General features: G+C 45.1%; 1 protein-coding gene across 3 annotated transcripts in view; it reads right to left on the minus strand.

Moving 5' to 3' along the window:
• NTRK2 (neurotrophic receptor tyrosine kinase 2) overlaps nucleotides 1–20448 on the minus strand; it is a 395961-nt gene that overhangs the window by 57724 nt on the left and 317789 nt on the right. For all 3 annotated transcript variants that reach the window (XM_047755021.1, XM_047755019.1, XM_047755020.1), the window contains one exon: nucleotides 15780–16014. In XM_047755021.1, the coding sequence (XP_047610977.1) occupies nucleotides 15780–16014 (235 nt within the window). The remainder of the gene's footprint in view (nucleotides 1–15779; nucleotides 16015–20448) is intronic.

Genomic DNA, 20448 nt, shown 5'->3' on the forward strand with positions numbered 1-20448 from the left:
GATCCGAGCCGCGTCTGCAACCTACACCACAGCTCACGGCAACGCCGGATCGTTAACCCACTGAGCAAGGGCAGGGACCAAACCCGCAACCTCATGGTTCCTAGTCGGATTCGTTAACCACTGCGCCACGACGGGACCTCCCCTATTTTTTTTTTTTTTTAAGTGCTTTCTGTGATGACAGCTAAAGTTGCCTTTCAGGATAGAGGGGAAGAAACAGAATACAGATCAACAGGCAGAGAGGGTCAAGGAAGTCCTGCGACTTTCCCAAGACCTCAGAAACATCACTCTAGCCTGGGAGAGGTGTCGAAGAATGGCTGGAGAACACTCGTGGGAGGTACGCCATCAACACAGGAGGCAAGAACTAAAGGAAAGAGTGATGGCCTATGTCTATGCCCCAAGGCGACACCCTGAGATCACCCCATAAAGAGCTGGCTGCTTATACTCCTAGGAACCCCTCCCAGATTCAGAGATGTTTATCGAAAGAGACCATTCCTCCAAACTCAGAAGGTGGAGCCCAACATATGTCACAGGATTCTGCAGTGTCCTGTTCACAGATAACAAGAGGACTAACTCAGGCATTTCCTCCACACCTTCCATGGTGGCTTCATGTCAGCACCAAGGAGCAGGCAGAACGGACTTTTTCACTGTTTCATTAAGATGGTACATGAGGGGAGTTCCCATCATGGCTCAGTGCGAATGAATCTGACTAGCATCCATTAGGTTGAGGGTTAGATCCCTGGCCTCGCTCAGTGGGTCGGGGGATCCAGCGTTGCCAGGAGCTGTGGTATAGGTCACAGACGCGGCTCAGATCTGGAGTTGCTGTGGCTGTGGCGTAGGGCATCGGCTACAACTCTAAGTCAACCCTAGCCTGGGAACCTCTGTAAGCCACGAGAGTGGCCCTAAAAAGACCAAAAAAAAAAAAAAAAGGACAGTGAGGTCAGAGAAGTGAAATGAGTTCTCAAAGCCACACACCACATACATACTGCAAGTGAGAATGGATCCGGCTCTGTTCTGTCTGATGGTTCCATGTTTTGTGGGGCCTTTTTTTTTTTTTTTTTTTTTTTTTTGCTTTTTAGGGCTGCACCTGTGGCATATGGAGGGTACCAGGCTAGGGGTCAAATCAGAGCTGTAGCCGCCGGCCTATGCCACAGCCACAGCAATGCAGGATCCGAGCCACCTCTGTGACCTACACCACAGCACATGGCAACACCGGATCCTTAACCCACTGAGCGAGGCCAGGGATCGAACCCGCTTCCTCATGGATCCTGGTTGGGGTCATTATCGCTGAGCCAGGAGGGGAGCTCCTCTTTGTCTGTGTTGTTCAAAATGGCTGAGAAGGTGACATGTCAAGCTGAGATAGAAAAGGATGACAATACATGTCAAGTCTTCCTTACAAGATACAACATCCACCCTCTAAGACATCCACGGGGATTTTTTTAAGATCACATCTGTTTCCTACAATGAAACTGAATGGTTTTCCAGAAGAAACTCACCACTGGCCCTAAAGAGCTGGGAAGAATTCAAACACTGACGGTAGCCCCAGTAGCCCTGAAAGCCCTGAGGGGGATGAAAATGCTGATATTGGAATTAACTCACTGTGCAACTTCACCTTGGAGTTAAATTCTCCCTCCGGGCCCTGAAACGTGGGCCACCGATCTCATCCTCCTCTGCCCTCGCAAAAGGTTTCTGTGCTCCTGCGGATTCTGAGGCAGGAGCCTCCAAGCCTCCTCAGCCTCCGCTGCCGTATTCCCGTCATCCGCAGCATGTGAATGAACCAAATTAACTCCGGGGCTGAGGGCGTGGGCCACACCACCGTCAAAGGAGCCCAGCGTCATGCTCTCCACCCCCTTAGGAGATGGCTGTGCTGTCGTAGGGCTGTGAGGGAGGAAGCCAGCCTGGAAATGCCATGTAGGGAAGAAACTGTTCCATTTCGGTGTTAGGATTCTAAAATAGCTGCTAATAAAAAGCCTTCATACTGTGACACTTCAATACAGACACCCACAAGGATACCTTGACAAGCTGTTTGACGGACTCCTCACAAGCCTTTTCTTGCTTTTCCTGCGCAGGGCCCCCACCCATCACCCACACGGATATACAACCTTGCAATGACAGGGAAGGCCAGCAGGGGTCTGCCTAGACTGCGGGACCAGCCCGGGAGCCTGGGTGCCTCCCAGGAGGGAGGTATCCCTGCTCGGATGTTGGCGTGTCCAGGTGCATGTCACAGCGCTTAGAACCTGCTGCGTCTTCTGTTTGTCTGCCTCTCCTCCTCTTGCCTTTGTCAATACTTCCTCAGACAGGGAGCCATGCTCACCTCCTAGGAGGAGCCTCAGCGAATATTTCATTTACCAATTCAGAAATGCCATACTTCAGTGAATCCAGGCTCTAAAGATAAGCAGAGTAGGATGGGACTGCATGATAGTAATTAAAATTTGAAGAGGGTTTTTTTTTTTTTTTTTCCCATCCCACTGGAAGTCCTAAAAATCTATTAATTACCAGAGCACTATCTCCATCAGGAAAATAATGGGTCAAGTTGGAGAGAATTTTTAACAGCACCTATTCTATTTTTGAAGCTTGATAATAATTAAGATCTTTTTATACGGGTGCTATTTGAATCTTAGCACCGATGAGACCATGTTAGCTACTTTCTGTAAATGCTGTTGAGAAGGACCCATATGAGTTTTTTTTTCTTTTTTTTTTTTGTGAAAGTTCCCAGGCTAGGGGGTTGAATCAGAGCTGTAGCTGCCAGCCTATACCACAGTCACAGCAATGCGAGATCTGAGCCGAGTCTGTGACCTATACCACAGCTCACTGCAATGCCGGATCTTTCACCCACTAAGCGAGGCCAGGGGTTGAACCTGCATCCTCATGGATATTAGCTGGGCTTGTTAACCGCTGAGTCATGACAGGAATTCCTAATTCTATACTTGGCTGTACGTCAACTCACCTAAGAAGCTTTTTAAAAATACAAATTCAGTCCCACTCTTGGGCATATATCTGGACAAAACTTTCCTTGAAAAAGACACATGCACCTGTATGTTCGCTGCAGCACTGTTCACAATGGCCAAGACATGAAAACAACCTAAATGTCCATCGACAGATGGATGGATTAAGAAGACATGGTATATATACCCAACGGAATACTACTCAGCCATTAAAAAGAACAAAATAATGCCATTTGAAGCAACATGGATGGAACTAGAAACTCTCATACAAAGTGAAGTAAGTCAGAAAGAGAAAGACAAATACCATATAATATCACTTATATCTGGAATCTAATATGCAGCACACATGAACCTTTCCACAGAAAAGAAAATCATAGCCTTGGAGAAAAGACTTGTGGTTGCCAAGGGGGAGGGGGAGGGAGTGGGATGGATTGGGAATTTGGGGTTCATAGATGCAAAGTATAGCCTTTGGAATGGATTAGCAATGAGATCCTGCTGTATAGCACTCGGAACTGTAGCTAGTCACTTATGATGCAGCATGATAATGTGAGAAAAAAGAATGTACATACGTATGTGTGCCTGGGTGACCTTGCTATACAGTAGAAAATTGACGGAACACTGTAAACCAGCCATAATGGAAAAAAATAAAAATCATTATAAAAAAATACAAATTCACAATTCTCATCTTCAGAGATGCTGGATCAGTATATCAAAGGCAAGGTGCAGTAATCAAGACTTTGAAGAAAGCACTTTGCTATTCAGATATATGGACTAGCTTGGGAGGCTATATAGTGGGGAACACGACGGAACCAGGTAAGGAAACTCTGCAATGCTAGGGGGTTGAATCAGAGTTCTTTCACACAATGACCATGTCAAAGCCTTAACCCATTGCACCAAAAGAAAACTGCTAGAATGTGCCTCTTCTGTTATTGACTTCCCAAATGCCTCACATAGAGCACACAAGTAATTGTGTGAAAAGAACTTGTCTCACAGGTGGATATCACAAAGCAACTTTATGTTTGACAATCTTTTTAGTAGAGCCCAATTTGGAGTTTTATTTATTTATTTATTTTTTTAATTTGCTAAGTAGAATTCTTCAGGTTTTAGGCCTGTACTAAGTTCCTGTGACCATCGGTGGAACTGTCACCAAGAGATCCTGCAACTATGTACAGGGACCAATTCCAGAGTTTTTTACATCTTCACATGTACACAGGATGAGGTTAGATTGTCATCCCAATCTCCTGTAGTTGTCTAATTTTTATTTATTTATTTATTTTTGTCTTTTTGTCATTTCTTGGGCTGCTCCCATGGCATATGGAGGTTCCCAGGCTAAGGTCTAATCGGAGCTGTAGCCGTCGGCCTACGCCAGAGCCACGGCGACGCAGGATCCGAGCCATGTCTGCAACCTATGCCACAGCTCATGGCAACGCTGATCCTTAACCCACTGAGCAAGGCCAGGGATTGAACCCAAAACTTCATGGTTCCTAGTCGGATTCGTTAACCACTAAGCCATGACGGGAACTCTGTATAATTTTTAAAATCTGGACAAATAGACCAAACAGGAATGTGAACTTTCTGCCAGAGGAAAGAATTCTAAGAAAGTTTTATGGAGGGTTGAGAGATGGAGGTCAAATCCAACTTGTACTCAGGAGCTATTTCTATCCTGAAGATCCACTATGGTGGATAGCATTTTCATTCTTAAAGACTTCCATGGAGAAGAGAATACAGTCTTTCTTGGACCTTCCTTTTAGGCAATTATCATAATCAGTAAAAACCCAATAAGTGCCTAGCTCTATGTGAGGCATTTGGGAAGTCAATAACAGAAGAGGCACATTCTAGCAGTTTTCTTTTGGTGCAATGGGTTAAGGCTTTGACATGGTCAATGCAGCGGCTTGGGTTGCTGCTGTGGTGTGGGTTTGATCCCTGGCCGGGGAATCTCCACATGCTGTAGGAACAGCCAAAAAAAGAGGCACAGTCTGCCCAAGAAGCACTTGTAATGAGGTCACCTAGTCTTAACTATAACTCTATCATCTGCAATAGTTGCTAATTTTAACAACGCCTTCATCTGTTATTCCTCTTTTAAGACCCAAGTCAAATCATATTTCTACCAGAGAACTTACCAGATTTCATCCCACATCCCAATAAAAACCTACTTATCTCTATTCTTCACAACAGGTATCATATTACCTAGCATCAGAGTGATTCACTTACGTTTCTTTTCCCCAGGAGATCTGTGATTTCCTTTAGGGAACAGAGCATGTCTCACTCAGAATCTACGTGTTGACAAGGCATGGCTAAGAATTATATATATATATGGTACCACCTTGGACTAATTCAGTCATTTATCCATCCAAGGTATTTGGTCCCTGACCAAAGGACAGAGACTTCGGGAAAATGTGTAAAGTGTGGCATAGTCTTTTTTTTTTTTTTTTGTCTTTTTGCTATTTCTTTGGGCCGCTTCTGCGGCATATGGAGGTTCCCAGGCTAGGGGTTGAATCGGAGCTGTAGCCACCGGCCTACGCCAGAGCCACAGCAACTCAGCATCCGAGCCGCATCTGCAACCTACACCACAGCTCACGGCAACGCCGGATCGTTAACCCACTGAGCAAGGGCAGGGACCGAACCCGCAACCTCATGGTTCCTAGTCAGATTCGTTAACCACTGTGCCACGCCGGGAACTCCTGGCATAGTCTTAATATTCTGCCCACACGTCTTTTCCCAAAGCCTCCTTGAACCCGTTCATATTTTGAGCCTGAGACTCAGTCAGAGGTAACGGGGAAGCTGAGATAATTTTCCCTTGCTCAATACTCACTGGAGATGGAGAAAATCTACTCTCCTACTAAAGTAATAATCTTGTGTAGGCAGGAAAACTTTAATTGTAGAAGAAGTATTATGTAAATGTAAGTTATTTAATTAAAAAGGAAAAAAAAAAAACCTTCACAGGAAGTAGCTGTTCTAAAGAAGTGGGAGAACTTGTTTGCTCTGCTGCAGCTTATAAGTGGTTCACTGACTTAAAAAAAAAAAAAGACATATTAATCAAAAGAGATGGCAACTGTCTTCTACTCTAGGCAAGGTGGAGTTGCAGGGACAAAATGTGCTTTCTCAACTGAAAACAACCAAAAAATGGCTTAAATATATGTATATGAACACTTATTTTCAAGACACTAGATAACAGGCAAGGAGGCATAATGTTTCTTGAGCGATGAAACACAAAGACCATAGTGCATCCTATGGTTGTCAAGCTTAATTCATAGAAAGAGACAGAGGGCTCCAGGGGGAACCCACCATGCTCTCTGAGTTGAGAAGACGGAGCGGAGAGCCTGCGGAGATCAAGGTGACTCGAATGGAAAGGCAGAATTCCAGAGAAGAGAGAAATGCACACAGAGAAAACCCTTGAAGATCTACAGAGGGTACCCCTCAACTCCTCAAGTATTCAGGTGAGTATTTATTGGTGCATGCATGTAAGCACACTATCAATGGCTGGGGGAGAATAATCTAAAAGGATCAGTGCCCAGTGCTCACATAGGACCAAGAATACAGCCAGTTCCCATGAAGCAGAGTGAAAACATCATGATCCATGGTGAATTAGGTACTGTTCCTAGTAGATCTTGCCTCAGATGTGGGGAATGATTAGCTCTACAGGAAATACCGGTCTGGTACTGCCTTAATAAATCTTAACAGCAATGCACAAAGGCATCAAACCGTTTCAAGGCAATATAACCACTTTCCAGAACAAAGCCCAAAAATAATTTTAGGAAGGCAAAATACCTAGCATCCAATAAGACAAAAGTCACAATGTCTGGTGAACAATCTAAAATTACCAGCCATACAAAGCAGTAGGAAAATGTGACCCTAGATAAGGAGAGAAATCAACCAATAGTCGTTAATCCAGGACTGACGCACATGATAGAGTTATAGACAAATACACTGAAACACTTATTATAAATGCATTCCACATGTTTCAAAAGTTAACTAGAGGAATGGAAGTTTTAAAAAAGGGTCTATACTGAACTTTCAAGAATGAAAACTTCAATATGTGAGATGAAAAATACATTGGATGGGAATAATGCAAAATTAGACTCTGCAGAAGAAAAGACTAAGGAAGTTGAAGCTAGAGTAACAGAAACTATCCAAAGTGAAACAAAGAAAAGAGAATCCAAAAATATGAAAATAGCTCACTGAGCCATGAGACAGCTTTAAGCTGCTTAATAAAAGTGAAGTTGGAGTCCCTAACAGGTAAGTAGGGGGAACAGAAGAATATTTGAACAAATAATGGTCAAAACATTTCAGACTGATGAAAACAAATCCAGGAAATCCAATGGACCTAAGAGAAAATCTTAAAAATAGCTTAAAAAAAAAAAAAAAGAAGCATGACATATAGAAGAATAAAGACTGCCTACTGAAAAATGCCAACACTTTAATTTTTTAGCAGTGATTATGTGCCACTTTGCTTATTTTCCTTAACAACCTTTAAGGGAAGGTTTATTGAGAATGAAGAAACAGAGGCCATGATGGTGCAAAAGGTGAGGATGGCATGGTTTTCTCGGCTCTCTCCAAAGCCATTCAGTTTCATTTGCTTTTCACCTGTGGTGGAATCATAGTTTGTCTAGGTCTTCAGAAAGCCATTGATTCTGCAAGTGACTTCAGTCCTCAGTCTTGGCCCACATGTGGCTAGCGAGGTCTAAGAAGGAGATTTTACAGAGGAGGTGTTTTGGGAAAGACTTACTTCCTGACAAGAGGAAAGCGTGTAGGTAGGAACTCTTTTCTCTTCTGCCATCTTGCACCCTTCCTCCTCCAACTGCAGTTTTGACACGTTCGGAGTGGTTGCAACCTTCTTTTAGCCATGAGGAAAAGATCAAGAAGATGTCAAGTGCCAATAAAGTTCTCTGACACTGGAAAGCTTCTGAACCAATGAGAAACTGCCCACCTGTAAACACCCTGTCATGCAAACAGGAGCTGCTGTCTGCTTAGGCCACTGCTAGTAGCTAAACACTAGATGCATTCCTAACTGATAGAACTAGAGTTAGAAAAGGGAAATTAGAGATTCAAATCTTTGCCTTTAGGACCACGATCTGATGTTCTTTCATCTATACCCAGTTAACTTTTTGTCGTCAGCTTCCTTTTTAAGGGGCTTTGGTCTCAGCCATGTAAAGATATGGACTGTCACAGGCAGGAGAAAGCTGAGGTCCAATTACTTCAAAAATGGGTGAAAAGGGGAGAGAGTATCTGCTGACAATGTTTCTCAGGACCCTGAGGAATCAGAATCCTTCTGGCTCATCCAAGTCCATGGGCTATGGCCTATCTCCTTCCCAGGGCATCTGAAAGAACACTTCCTTTCCACAGGTAGTATCTCTGTGTACAGGTGGATGGCTCTTGATTTCTGGAATCAAGAGACTCAGAAGACTGGAACACAAGAGGATTTATCCCACCTCCTGCTAGCAGACTTTACTACTTGGCAAACAAATGGGACCAGGAACCTTGGACAAAGTCAACTCTTCAGTGTGGGATCTGACCACCTTCTACAGCCCTCTAAAAAGGCCACAAGTCCCAATAACAGATTAAAGGCTCTGAGGGGTTTGACAGCAAGGAAATGATTGCTTACCTTAGTGATCATGGATCTCTTTTACTGATGAACACTCTCTGACAACTCATGGATCCAGTTTGAGAGAGATGCAGCTCTAGGCCTATGTACAGCAGTGCAGATGTGGGGATCTGTTGGGTGGATCTATTTTTCCAAGCTGCCAGAAGGCAATCTGACATGTCACTTTCTGGCATCAAAACTCTCAGTGGCTTCCCACTGACAGAAGGACAAAGTCATTAGCATGGTAAACAGGCCCCTGTGAAATCTGATAATAGCCTAAATGGCTTACCTTTTAAGCAAAGGGGTAGCCCATTCTCTGGCCACACATCTCTCTTCATATGCTACCTCCTATGCCAAGAATTCCTCCCTCCCTCCTGGTCCACAGTCTCCTTGCCAATAAAACTATTTCAAGTTCATATCCTTTTTTTGTCTTTTGTCCTTTTAGGGCCACACCCATGGCATATGAAGGTTCCCAGGCTAGGGGTCTAATCAGAGCTACAGCCGCCAGCCACAGCAATGCAGGATCTAAGCTGCATCTGTGACTTACACCCACAGCTCACGGCAACACCGGATCCTTAACCCAATGAGCAAGGCCAGGGATTGAACCCACAACCTCGTGGTTCCTAGTCGGATTTGTTTCCACTGTGCCATGTCAGGAACTCCTCAAGTTCATATGTTAAATACCAGCTCAAATGTCATGTCTTTACAAACCCTACTCTGATATCCCCAAAGCAGACCGACAGCTTCCTCTCTGGGGTTCCCAGTACATATTTCCATTACAGCATTGATCACATAATCTTATGCCCCCAAACTCCTCCTTTATTATGTAGTACAGTATCTAGCACATAGCAGCTGCTTCATTAATGCGGGTTGAATGAATAAATGGACACTCACCCACCCTGTAGCAACTGCAAAGCATATGTAAAAGGTTCTTAAGGAGGCTTGAATACAAATGAAGCCAATTTTGAACCTTGAAACAATTTATGCAAATCTACTTTAATATAGACTTAGTCTGAACTCAATGTTCTGATTTCTCTCCAACAGACAGGTTCCTCTGAACGGCGCTCTCTCTAACTGCTATACAAGGCATACATTGAAGATGATTTCATAGAATCAACAACCTCTTATGTTTCTGGGTCTACTTTAATCAAAAGAACCCCCCGAAGATCTATAATTGTTCATGGGAATATTAAGAGTCATTGTGTGAGTACACATTAAAGAGGAAAACAAGGAAATGGTATATGCAAAAGAGACTTGATGACATAGGGGACATTCTTCTCTCAGGAAGGGGGTATGTCGCCTTTTAAAATGAATGCTTAACGATCCGGCGTTGCCGTGAGCTGTGGTGTAGGTTGCAGACACGGCTTGGATCCTGCGTTGCTGTGGCTCTGGCGTAGGCCGGCAGCTACAGCTCCGATTAGACTCCTAGCCTGGGAACCTCCATATGCCACAGGAGCGGCCCAAGAAATAGCAAAAAAAAAGACAAAAAAAAATAATAATAATAAAATAAAATAAAATGAATGCTGTGCCTGGTTTTAAGGGTTCTACACAAAACATATCGGTGGATGTTTTCCTACCAATAGTATTAATGTGAATAATAAATAATATAAATAAGTTGTAGCTCTGGGCATTCTACTGAAGTTTGAGATAAGGCTGTCTCAACATCTCTAGCTTTACTTCCTAAAGTCAGGGCACCTAGACTCAGAGCTAGACCTATTTGCAAATCTGAATCTCTTCTGTATTCATTGACAGGGTTAAAAAGACACACTCATGAAGGTTTAAATGTATTCTGTTTAGCATACTTAGTATGTGCCGTGCATGGTGCCAGTTTGCACAGATACAAAGATGTGTAAGACCTGTCCCCTCTCTGCTTTCTTTTTTTTTTTTTTTTTCTCTCTCTGCTTTCTTATCAGTGAGAAGATTTCCATGATGGAATGGGTTCTATGCTGTAATGCTTATTTCTGTGAAGTCTTGAGGGATCATGGATTTGGGAGCCACTGTTCTGCTTGGAGGAAGTCAGAGAGTAGGTGAAGCTAGAATAGTCTCGAGAATCAGCAGGCACCATCAGGTAGATGCAGTGCTGCTCCCCATAGCAGGAATGATCTGGCCATTTTACACAACAGTAAAAGCATCTGTGGAAGGAGCCAAGATCTATTTATCTATTCTATTTCTCTCTCCTTCTCTCTCTCCCTATTTATCTATCTAGAGATGTTCACATTATATTCAAATATTCCTTAAAAAGTAAACACATTCTTTTCAAGGACCAAGGTATGAAGTTAACCCTTGATTATTTCTGATGTACTTATCTAGTTCTTAAATAACCTGAGCCACCTTCTCTCCTCTATGGTTCAAGACTTTATTTTCCAGTTTATCACCCCTCCCTCCAGGGCGGACAGGGTAAGGGACAAAGAACTGATTCAAAACACTTACTTGTCATATCAACTTATTAAAAAAAAATCTTTTTTTCTCTCAGCTGTTCATAAACTGGATTGAGCACTAGAAGATGATTTCCGGACTTGTTGCTGATATTCTAACACTTTAGGATACTGATCATGGCCTTACTTAGTCAAGTTATATTAATTTCCTTTTTTAAATGCCCACCATTAATCAAGTTGCCTATTCTGCTTCCTTCTCTTTTCTTCTTAAGTGAAAGATGAATTAAAGGATGGGATTTCTTACCCCTTGCCACCATAAAACTAAGGCTCACCGGGGAAAAAGACTTAAAAGCTAGGATTTCAAATGTTTGGGGCTCTCTGCTCACTGATGGATCACATTCATCTGAAATACATGTTGGACTCAAATGGTGGAAAACACCAAATTGCATATTAAAAAAAAAAAATCTAGTGGATCCAGTGTGGCATAGTAATGACCAAGCAGAGTGAGATCCTAGGTTTCCGACAGGCAGACTATGACAGAAATCTGGTTCAGATGCTTCCTAAGTGCCAAGCTTTGCCAGTGGAGGGAAGGAATAAAGACGAAATAAAAGACTGGTACTGCAGAGCTGCTAATTAAAACAATTCAGAGAACATAAATGCTAGAGTAATTTTGGACCTGCCATATCAGGCTGGTTTCAATGCAAATGCAGTGTTCCGATTTCTTCCTTCTTTGGGAAGATATAATTAGCTCAGCTGCAACAGGGTGGAAGCCCTGAGGCAGCCGTTTTCTGGTGCTGCCAGCTCCCCCAGGATGGAGGAACAGCTGCCACCCGCCCCTCCTGCCATGGGTGGTGGAGAGCTGGGGCCACCCCGCAAAGCAGCTCACAAGCCACCATGAGCAGAAGGCTCAGGCTGCCAGAGGAATTGGTTCTTGCTTAAAGATAAGAGACATGCTACTCGTCAATGTAGTTAACTCCAGGCCCAGCCGCCATCTTTCTGTGTCAAAGAGCCTAGGTGAACGCCAAAATCCTCCTCTCCCATTACTGTGGTGGGAAGGAAAGGCTGTTTAACTTTGGTGATGACAGCAGCTCCCCACCTTGGAGTGTGCAGGCTCTTGGAGAATCTAGGAAAGGAATTATGAAGAACATGTGCTCACAAATGAGAAACTCCCCATTCCCCAGCTGCTGTGACAGAGACCATGAAGAATGCCATGATATGGGGTAGATGGGGGGGTTCAACCCTAAGATTATAGATGATCCAACCAATGGCTCATTCATGTCAAAGCAAGAGTGTCCTGGGGAATAGCCACTGCTTGCAAGGGGTGCTGGGGTCCCCTACAAAGCAGAGCACCAGCTTCTAATTGTCCATTTGACAACCTCAACAGAGTGGCCTCTACTGATGGACTTTTGAAACCTGAATAAGCAAAGGTATTCTCCCAGTGGGGTCTGTGACAACAAACACTTTCATGGAACCCAAAAGTGGACCACCATTTTGAAATCTTAGAGAAAGCAAGATAAAATGCAAAATGTCTTGGTTTTCCTCGGCTACTATCAAATTGTCAAGTTCTTATATCCATCATCCACTTTCTTCCCAGCTTCCACCCATGTCCACCTACCACAGAGGCCAACATAAGGCTGGTTCTTTCTCCTCATCCTCAGTGGGTTCAAACAAGTAAGTGAACATACAAACCCTGCTGCCGCAATGAGTAGACTGGGGTTGGGGGGGGGGGTAAATCAATGGGGCATCCGAAGCACATTTCTTTCCTTATTTTTTTGGTTGTGCCCAGGGTATGTGGAAATTACTGGGCCAGGGATTGAATCCATGCCACCACAGCAGTGATCCAAGCCACAGCAGTGACAACGCCAGATTTTTAAGCCACGAGGCCACCAGGGAGCTTTCTGAAGCACATTTCTTAATGACTAGGATAGTTCCATGAAAAACACATAACAAATAAAGGAACTGGGAATCATCATTTCCTCCAATCAATTCGGAAGGAACTACTTCAGGAAAAAGTCACCGAAGTGGAGGATTTTCTTTTTAACAAATCAGAATATATGGTAAATGACAAGCCACAGTGTTTTCACAATGTGTCAATGACCAAGGCTAACTTCTTTATGTCCGAGTGATGGTCACTGTTTCACTCGTATTTTTTAAGTTTTTATTGAGATATAATTCATATACTATAATGCTTGTCCTTTTAAAGTACACATTCAATGGTTTTTAGTACCCGTACACATACACTAAACAACCATCACACTATACAATTATAAAACATTTTCATCACCCCCTAAAGAAAATCCATGCCCAGGACTGATCATGCCTCATTCTCCACTGCCCCTGGCTGCTGGCAACAACTAATCTATCCTCTGTCTGTGTGGATTTGCCTATTCTCGACGGTCCATAGAAATGGAGTCATATAGTATATGACTTTTTGCACTTGGCTTCTTTCACTTACCATAATGTTTTCAAGGTGCATCCACGTTGTAGCACAAATCAGTACTCAGTCCTTTTAAATGATGAGTAATACTCCATCATATGGATGATCACAATTTGTTTATTTGTTCACCAGCTGATGGATACTTGCATTGTCTCCACTTTTTAGCTATTATGACTAATGCTGCTATTTCATTCTTGTACAAGTTGTGTGTGTGTGCATGTGATTTCACTTCTCCTGGGTATATATCTAGGAGTGGAATTGCTGGGTTATATGATGACTCCCTGTTGAACAGTTTGAGGAACTGCCAAATTGTTTCCAAAGCAGCTGCACCATTTGCATTCCCACCAACCCTTTGTGAGAGCTCCCATTTCCCCACATCCCTGTTAACACTTCTTATTGTCTGTTTTGCCCAGTGGAGGTGAAGTGGTACCTCTTTGTGGTTTTGATTCATATTTTCCTAATGGCTAATGACACGGAGCAACATTTTATGAGTTTATTGGCCATGTCTACCTTTTCTTTAGGGACACCCAAAGAAACTGAAATCCTCTGCCTGTATTTGATACTTGGGTAATTTATCTTCACATTGTTGAGACTTTCAGTATTTTCCATCTGAAGAATTATTTTTCTAGAGATGGTAGAAAAGGACCTTGAGTTCTACCTGGTTCAGTTCCAGCTTCGAGAATGAAGTGGAACTCTATCGATTTGGATAATAATAAGGTTGAAACCATTTCCTGAGCACTTATTTTGTGCCAGGCACTCTGCAACCTTTACCTAAGAGTGCAAGGGAGAGATGTTGCTTAGGCCACATGTTTCTTCCTGGGGATACTCATCAAGATCAGCAAAGGTTTTCCTTAGGGAAGTACCCATGTGTTCGTTGGTCTCCTGAGAGAGAGAAAGGTCCCCACCCCTACTTCCCACCAAGGGAGCGGAGCCAACAGAAAAGCTGCATCCCTTGGTAGGTAACGTCCCACCCATGTCCCACCGTGTCTGAGCTCTCTAGAACAAACTACTCATCGCCAGACTCAGCACAGGTGCTTGGCAGCTCTGTTTTGAACTCTTGCAGTTAAGACTATGCCCATGTTCCCTGCAAATACACACAAGAACATCCTTTTCAGTTAGATTCCCACCCTTTCTTGCTACACCAAATGTGGACACTGCTTTTCAAGGTGAAAATGGAAAAAAAAAATCCACAAAACAATCTACAGAAGACTATGCAGCAAGGTAATGGATTCATTGTCTTAGAGTAACTGCAGCAAAATCAGCTCAGGTCAAGGGTAGAGGCATTGGCGGTGAGAGAGGGTGCAGGAAGAGTATAGGAGACAAACTGAGAAGGCTCCTCCTCAAACATAAACCATAAAGAGCAGAGCAAAGGCGAGGACAGGCATCTTTTTCACTGGCCCTACTCTATTACGAGCATTAGTCCAGTTATATGTTTTCTCCTCTTAGGCTATACATTTCTAGCACATTAATTTTTTCCCTCCTATAGCCTCTCCCCTTAAAAATCAAACAGAACAAGAAAAAAAAAATGGGGGTTGGGGGGGTGAAAGAACACCACCCCAAACCTTCACTTTCACGATCAGATCATGATTTCCTGGTTTCCAGAAATGACCCTTTCCTTTCATACCCAAGTTCTGAGGTCTCGGGTTACAAATCTAACATGTCAAGGGGACCGACTCCAGATAATCAGTGGATTTGCATCATTGTCTATAACTCTAGCCATTGGTGCATCAAATAGTGGAGCCCCAGGCAGGCTAGGCAGACAGAACCCCTTACCAAGAGGGCCACCGGCCAGTCCACTTTCAACCAAGAGTGTTCTGAGCGGGAACTTCCAAGGTCTCAGTGTACTCGCATTATTTACATGATTAGGTCAAGCCTCCAACAAAGGCTCCAGGCAGAATTTCACAGAATCCAGTCCAAACCTCAAAATCCTTTAACCTCATGCCCTCCAGGAATTTCCCTAAGACCCCAGGTTCCCCTGGCAGAACTCCCATGCTGCGAACTCTTCTCTTGGAAATATCACACAGGGCTCTGGAAAGAGCGGGATGGTGTGGGGTCCACCCAACCCCACATTTATGTGTAGAAGCCCTAACCCCTAGTATCCCAGAATACACCCGCACTTGGAGATAGGGCCTTTACAGAGGTGATTAAGCTGAAATGAGGTTGTTAGTCACTTTGGGCTCTCATCCAGTCGGACTGGTGTTCTTACAAGATGAGGAAATTAGACACGAGAGAGACCTGAGGGATGCGTGTGCATAGAGAAAGGAGGACGCGAGGACCCACTGGGTGGGTATTTGTGAGCCAAGCAGAGAAGCCTTAGAAGAAACCAGCCTCACCAGCCTCTTGATCTTGGACTTCTAGCCCCCAGAACTGTGACAAAATCAATTTCTACTGTGTAAGCCCCTCGGGGTCCTGGGGTCCGCTGGCAGGTGCGACCCAGTACTCACCCGGTAGTAGTCAGTGCTATACACGTCCCGGGACATGCCGAAGTCCCCGATCTTCACCAGGAGGTTCTCACCCACCAGGCAGTTCCGGGTGGCCAGGTCGCGGTGCACAAAATGCTGGGATGCCAGATAGACCATGCCCGCGGCGATCTGCTGGGCGATGTGCAGCATCTGTGACTGTGTCAGCTCCGTCGGCGGGTTGCCTTCGGCCATCAGCACGGCATCAGGTCCGTGTGCCCTGGGGAAGGACACAGAGGGCGTTGCTGGAGCCTCTGCTCTTTGCCTCCAGGGAGAGGGAAGCTCTGTCCCACATCAGCGCTGGTGCGGGAAGAGGCTGCCTGACTTGGCAAAAGGAAGGATGCTCCTAGCCCAGTGTTACCTCAAAAGCCTCCAGGGCACCTGGGCTTCATTTCCCAGAAATTCTGGCATTCCCAGGGCCCTGTGGGCCTGAATGGAGCCCCCCTCAACACACAGACAGGTTTATGGACTATGTTGGGGTCAGGCAGTGGCTAGACCCCTGAAAAGCAGTGGGTGGCTGGAGCCAAACAAAAACAAAAACGAAAACAAAAACAACTATACTTTAACTAAGAAAAGAAAAGAAAATAATACAAAAAACACCCAAATCGAAATAATACAATGGGGGAGAGCTTCGCTCTCCTGGCACGATGGGGTCACAGCTTCCCAGTGGGACCCCACCCTCACCCACCCAGGTCAGTCCCTCCAGACTGCAACTCTGGCCTCTCCATTCCACCTGCTCTGTAGCCTGACATGGTTTCAACTGCCCTTATTATTCCCAAGCCCAACTCAGCCTCATCGCAGGGCATCCTTGTCTTGGATCCTCGCTCCCAGTGAAAAGTACCATCTGCTTCAGCCCCGCCACGTCCCTGCCCTCCAGCTCAACACGTGCACTGGCCACCCGGCCAGAGAGCTCTTTTGAATCACAACACATTTATTCTTTTACTGGGGCAAGTTTTATTCCCTACATTACGAAGCGGAGTGGTGAAGTATGGTGTTTTATATCTTCTTTATCTCCTATCTTACACACCCAGACTTTTCCTGGCTGTATGACAACATAAGGCATCTTAAGGCTGGCCTGTTCTTCAGGGAGGGAGGGTCCCAGTCTTAGGAAGCCATCATTGACCCCAGCATTCCCCACCCAGAACTGGGCTTAGGGAGGCAAGATTGGAGTCATTGTACCTGACGACCTAAGGGGGCGCTGCAGGGCAAGGAGTAAAGGTGCCCTTTGCAGCTGTGCTTCTCCCTCCCCAAAGGCAAACAAGACATTTGGAAGGACATAAACAGAGAGGATTCTAAATAAATCATGAAGTGGGTGACCCCACCAACAGGGTTCCAGAGTTTGTGTGCTTTTTCGAAAAGGGATTAGCATATGCACACGGAGGTATATGAAATGACTGGTCAGCGGGGACCTGCTGTATAGCACAGGGGACTCGACCCAATGTTCTGCGATCATCTATGTGGGAAAAGGATGGATGGATGTACATGTATAAATGAATCACTCCGTTGTTCAGCAGAAATGATCACAACCTAGTCTATCAACTATACTTTAAAAAAAGACTTTAAAAACGAAGAAAAGAAGAAAATCAGAGGGTCGGAGTTAGCCAAGAACATCCAGGCTGTGTGGCCCCCTCCCTTCTCCCAGCCCCACCCTGGATGAGCTTTCAGAACGGTAGACACACAGCCCCTCCCATCACGGCTCCAGCCACAGTGGTTCCCCAAACACACCCTCATCATATATTTGTTCTCGTACTTTCAGAGACCAAGCACTGGACAAGGAGGTGGGCTGTTTCCCAGTCCTGACAGTGTCTATCACCTTGATCTGGGGAAAACTTTTAATTGTCCAGTCTATAATTTCCCAATTAGTTGGAAACCCAAAGGGGTATTATGTTGGGCTATCATTTAGGTTCGTTTTATCACTTTTTTTTTTGCAAGTTATCTCTCTCTCTCCTTTTTTTTTTTTTTTTTTGGCCTTTTTAGGGCTGCACCCACAGCATAGGTTCCCAGGCTAGGAGTCAAATCAGAGCTGTAGCCACCAGCATACACCACAGCCAGAGCAATGCGGGATCTGAGCCACATCTGCGACCTACACCCCAGCTCATGGCAACGCTGGATCCTTAACCCACTGAGCAAGGCCAGGAATCGAACCTGTGTCCTTGTGGTCGCTAGTTGGGTTCACTAACCGCTGAGCCACGACAGAAGCTCCACAAGTTATCTTTAAATATCTGCATTTAATCATTCCTGTTTTTGCACAAGGCAAAGTCCTAACACACTTATGTTACCTCCATTCAAACCACAGCCCCTGCTGCTCACTGTCACCTGGAGGAAGATACAGGAAAAGCCTTGGGGAGGCTCTCCCTCAGCATCTCTCACTCTGGCAGTGCAGTGGCCAAGGCTCTGGATTATTAGAACTGAACTGGACCTCCTTCTAACATGCTAGCTGCGACCTCAGATGGGCTACCGATGTCTCAGGGCCTGTTTCCTCATTCAGTAAAGTGGGGGAATTGATGGCATCTGCCTAATAAGCCTGCTGATGGTGGGTGATGGGGGGTGAGACCTTGCTGGCACGTGGTGGACGTTCACTGGAACACCAGAGAAAAGGTTTTGCAAACAAAGTTGACTTGACAAAGAAATGGAGCGATGCGAGGCAAACAGGAGCCGTCCTCCATGCATTTCTTTCTGTGACTGGCCTGTGATGAGACTCTCAGGACCAGCCTCATCCACTTCACCAAAGGTTACTCCAAACCCAACACTTCCTAGCGCGGAGGGGGCGGAGGCAGGGATGATGTTTTTACTCAACATAGGACACAAAGCTCTTATGTGACCTCAATACCAGAAAAGGGACCTAAACGTGTATGTAAATTATGGGAAATCCTGAAACACCCAGAGAATGGGGGCCAGCGTGAAATCTTCACAGGTTCAGTTCAAAGAGTGAAATAAGTCCTTGATTTGCCGCAGCCTCATGTGAGCCCCAGAAACCCAGACTCCTCTAAGGATCGGTCTGTTGCAAAGACTCCAGGAAAGAGGACAAGTTAGAGGCCAGTGCAAAAGGCCACCTCTGTGCAAAGCCCCCATCTTCCCGCCTCGCTCTCTGCAACACCAGAAAGCTGGAGGCCTCAGGGCCTGCCACACTGTCCACCATCCCTGGCCAGGGATCAGATCTGAGCCACATCCGCCACCTACACCACAGCTCATAGCAATGCTGGATCCTTAACCCACTGAGCGAGGCCAGGAATCAAATCTGCATGCTCATGAATACTAGTCAGATTCGTTTCTACTGAGCCACAACAGTACCTCCAGATAGCACCTTTCTTAATTAGGGACATAGGTTAGAACATGGGGACAAGGGGCAAGTAATTTTCCTCAAAGCAGCTAGACCTCAACCAAATTCAGCTTTTCTTCCTTTCACCTTAGACAATGTATGAAAGCTCCCATTGTCCTTCTCTCCTATCACCTGTGCGTGTGGATTCATGAGGCTAGAGATGGTCAAAGTGACCCAGACGCTACAAACCATATGATGCCATCTGTCTGCAACTGAGTTATTCTTTAAACTGTGCAATTCCTTATTCCTTAATTCCTGAACCTTCCAGTAGCTACTGTGGTCAATTTCTGTGGAAAGCCCTCTTCGGTGCCCGCAGAAACTGGAGGAGGACCGAGCGGTCTAGATGATGCTCTAATGCAAAAGGTGTCACTTCCCTGGGATTACAGATCCCTCGCCCAAAATGAAGAGGAAAATGTGTCAGAGAAGAAGGGTTGTGGGGACACCATCTAGACATTACCTCTCATGGCAACAGTCCTGACCTTAGTTCTTGATATGGATGTTATTATACCCATTCTACAGGGGAGGAAAACTGAGGCCAGGGAGGAACCCCTTTCCTATTTCTCCTAAATCATACTATGGATCAATAAGTCATGGCCAGCAATTTGCTAATCTTTTGAAGACTAGTTATGTTTGAAAGAAAACAGCATGTGAGAGCCCGACACGACTTCAAAAGGATCTAAATCAGACCCAAAGGAAACTGAGGCAAAGTAGGCTGGGAACCCACCCAAGGGACCCAAGCATGGGAGGCCGAATAGGAAGGAGAAGCCAGATCTTCCAGCCCTGCATATCGAGACCTCTCACTCTCTCCATTGTTTGAGACCTTAAATGTGTGTCTGCCCCTGGTGCCTCTGCTGAATGGGAATGAACACATCACTTAGTTTCCTTTGCCAAGGAGTGTCTGGATCGGCACATATCTTCTCTCCCTTGGTGGGTTCAGGATACGAACACTCACTGTGGGCTCCAGCAGGTTGATCACCAATTTCCTCCATCTCATCAAACTCAGCAATCCTTGTGACGTCTCTCACAGAGGCAGCTGGCATAGAGATCAGTCCTAGCAGAATTCAAGCTTCTGCCTGTCGCCAACTTCCCCCTCACTCCTATGCTATGAGCGTTCTACTTATTTGAATTCAGCCCCTCATGCCTACCCTCCTAGTTCGATATTCTCATCAGCACTGCTATGAGACTTGCCCAAGGTCATTCAGCTAATAAGTGCCTGAGCTGAGATTCAGCTTCAGCCGAACATCCTGTCTTCTCAAGACACTGCCCTGTGATTCCGTTCACTTCGGGCATTATCCACATTGCTTCAAAGCAGTTCTACCAGGAGATCTGGCTTCT

This window comes from Phacochoerus africanus, chromosome 12 (genome assembly GCF_016906955.1).
Source record: "Phacochoerus africanus isolate WHEZ1 chromosome 12, ROS_Pafr_v1, whole genome shotgun sequence".
Classification (NCBI taxonomy): domain Eukaryota; kingdom Metazoa; phylum Chordata; class Mammalia; order Artiodactyla; family Suidae; genus Phacochoerus; species Phacochoerus africanus.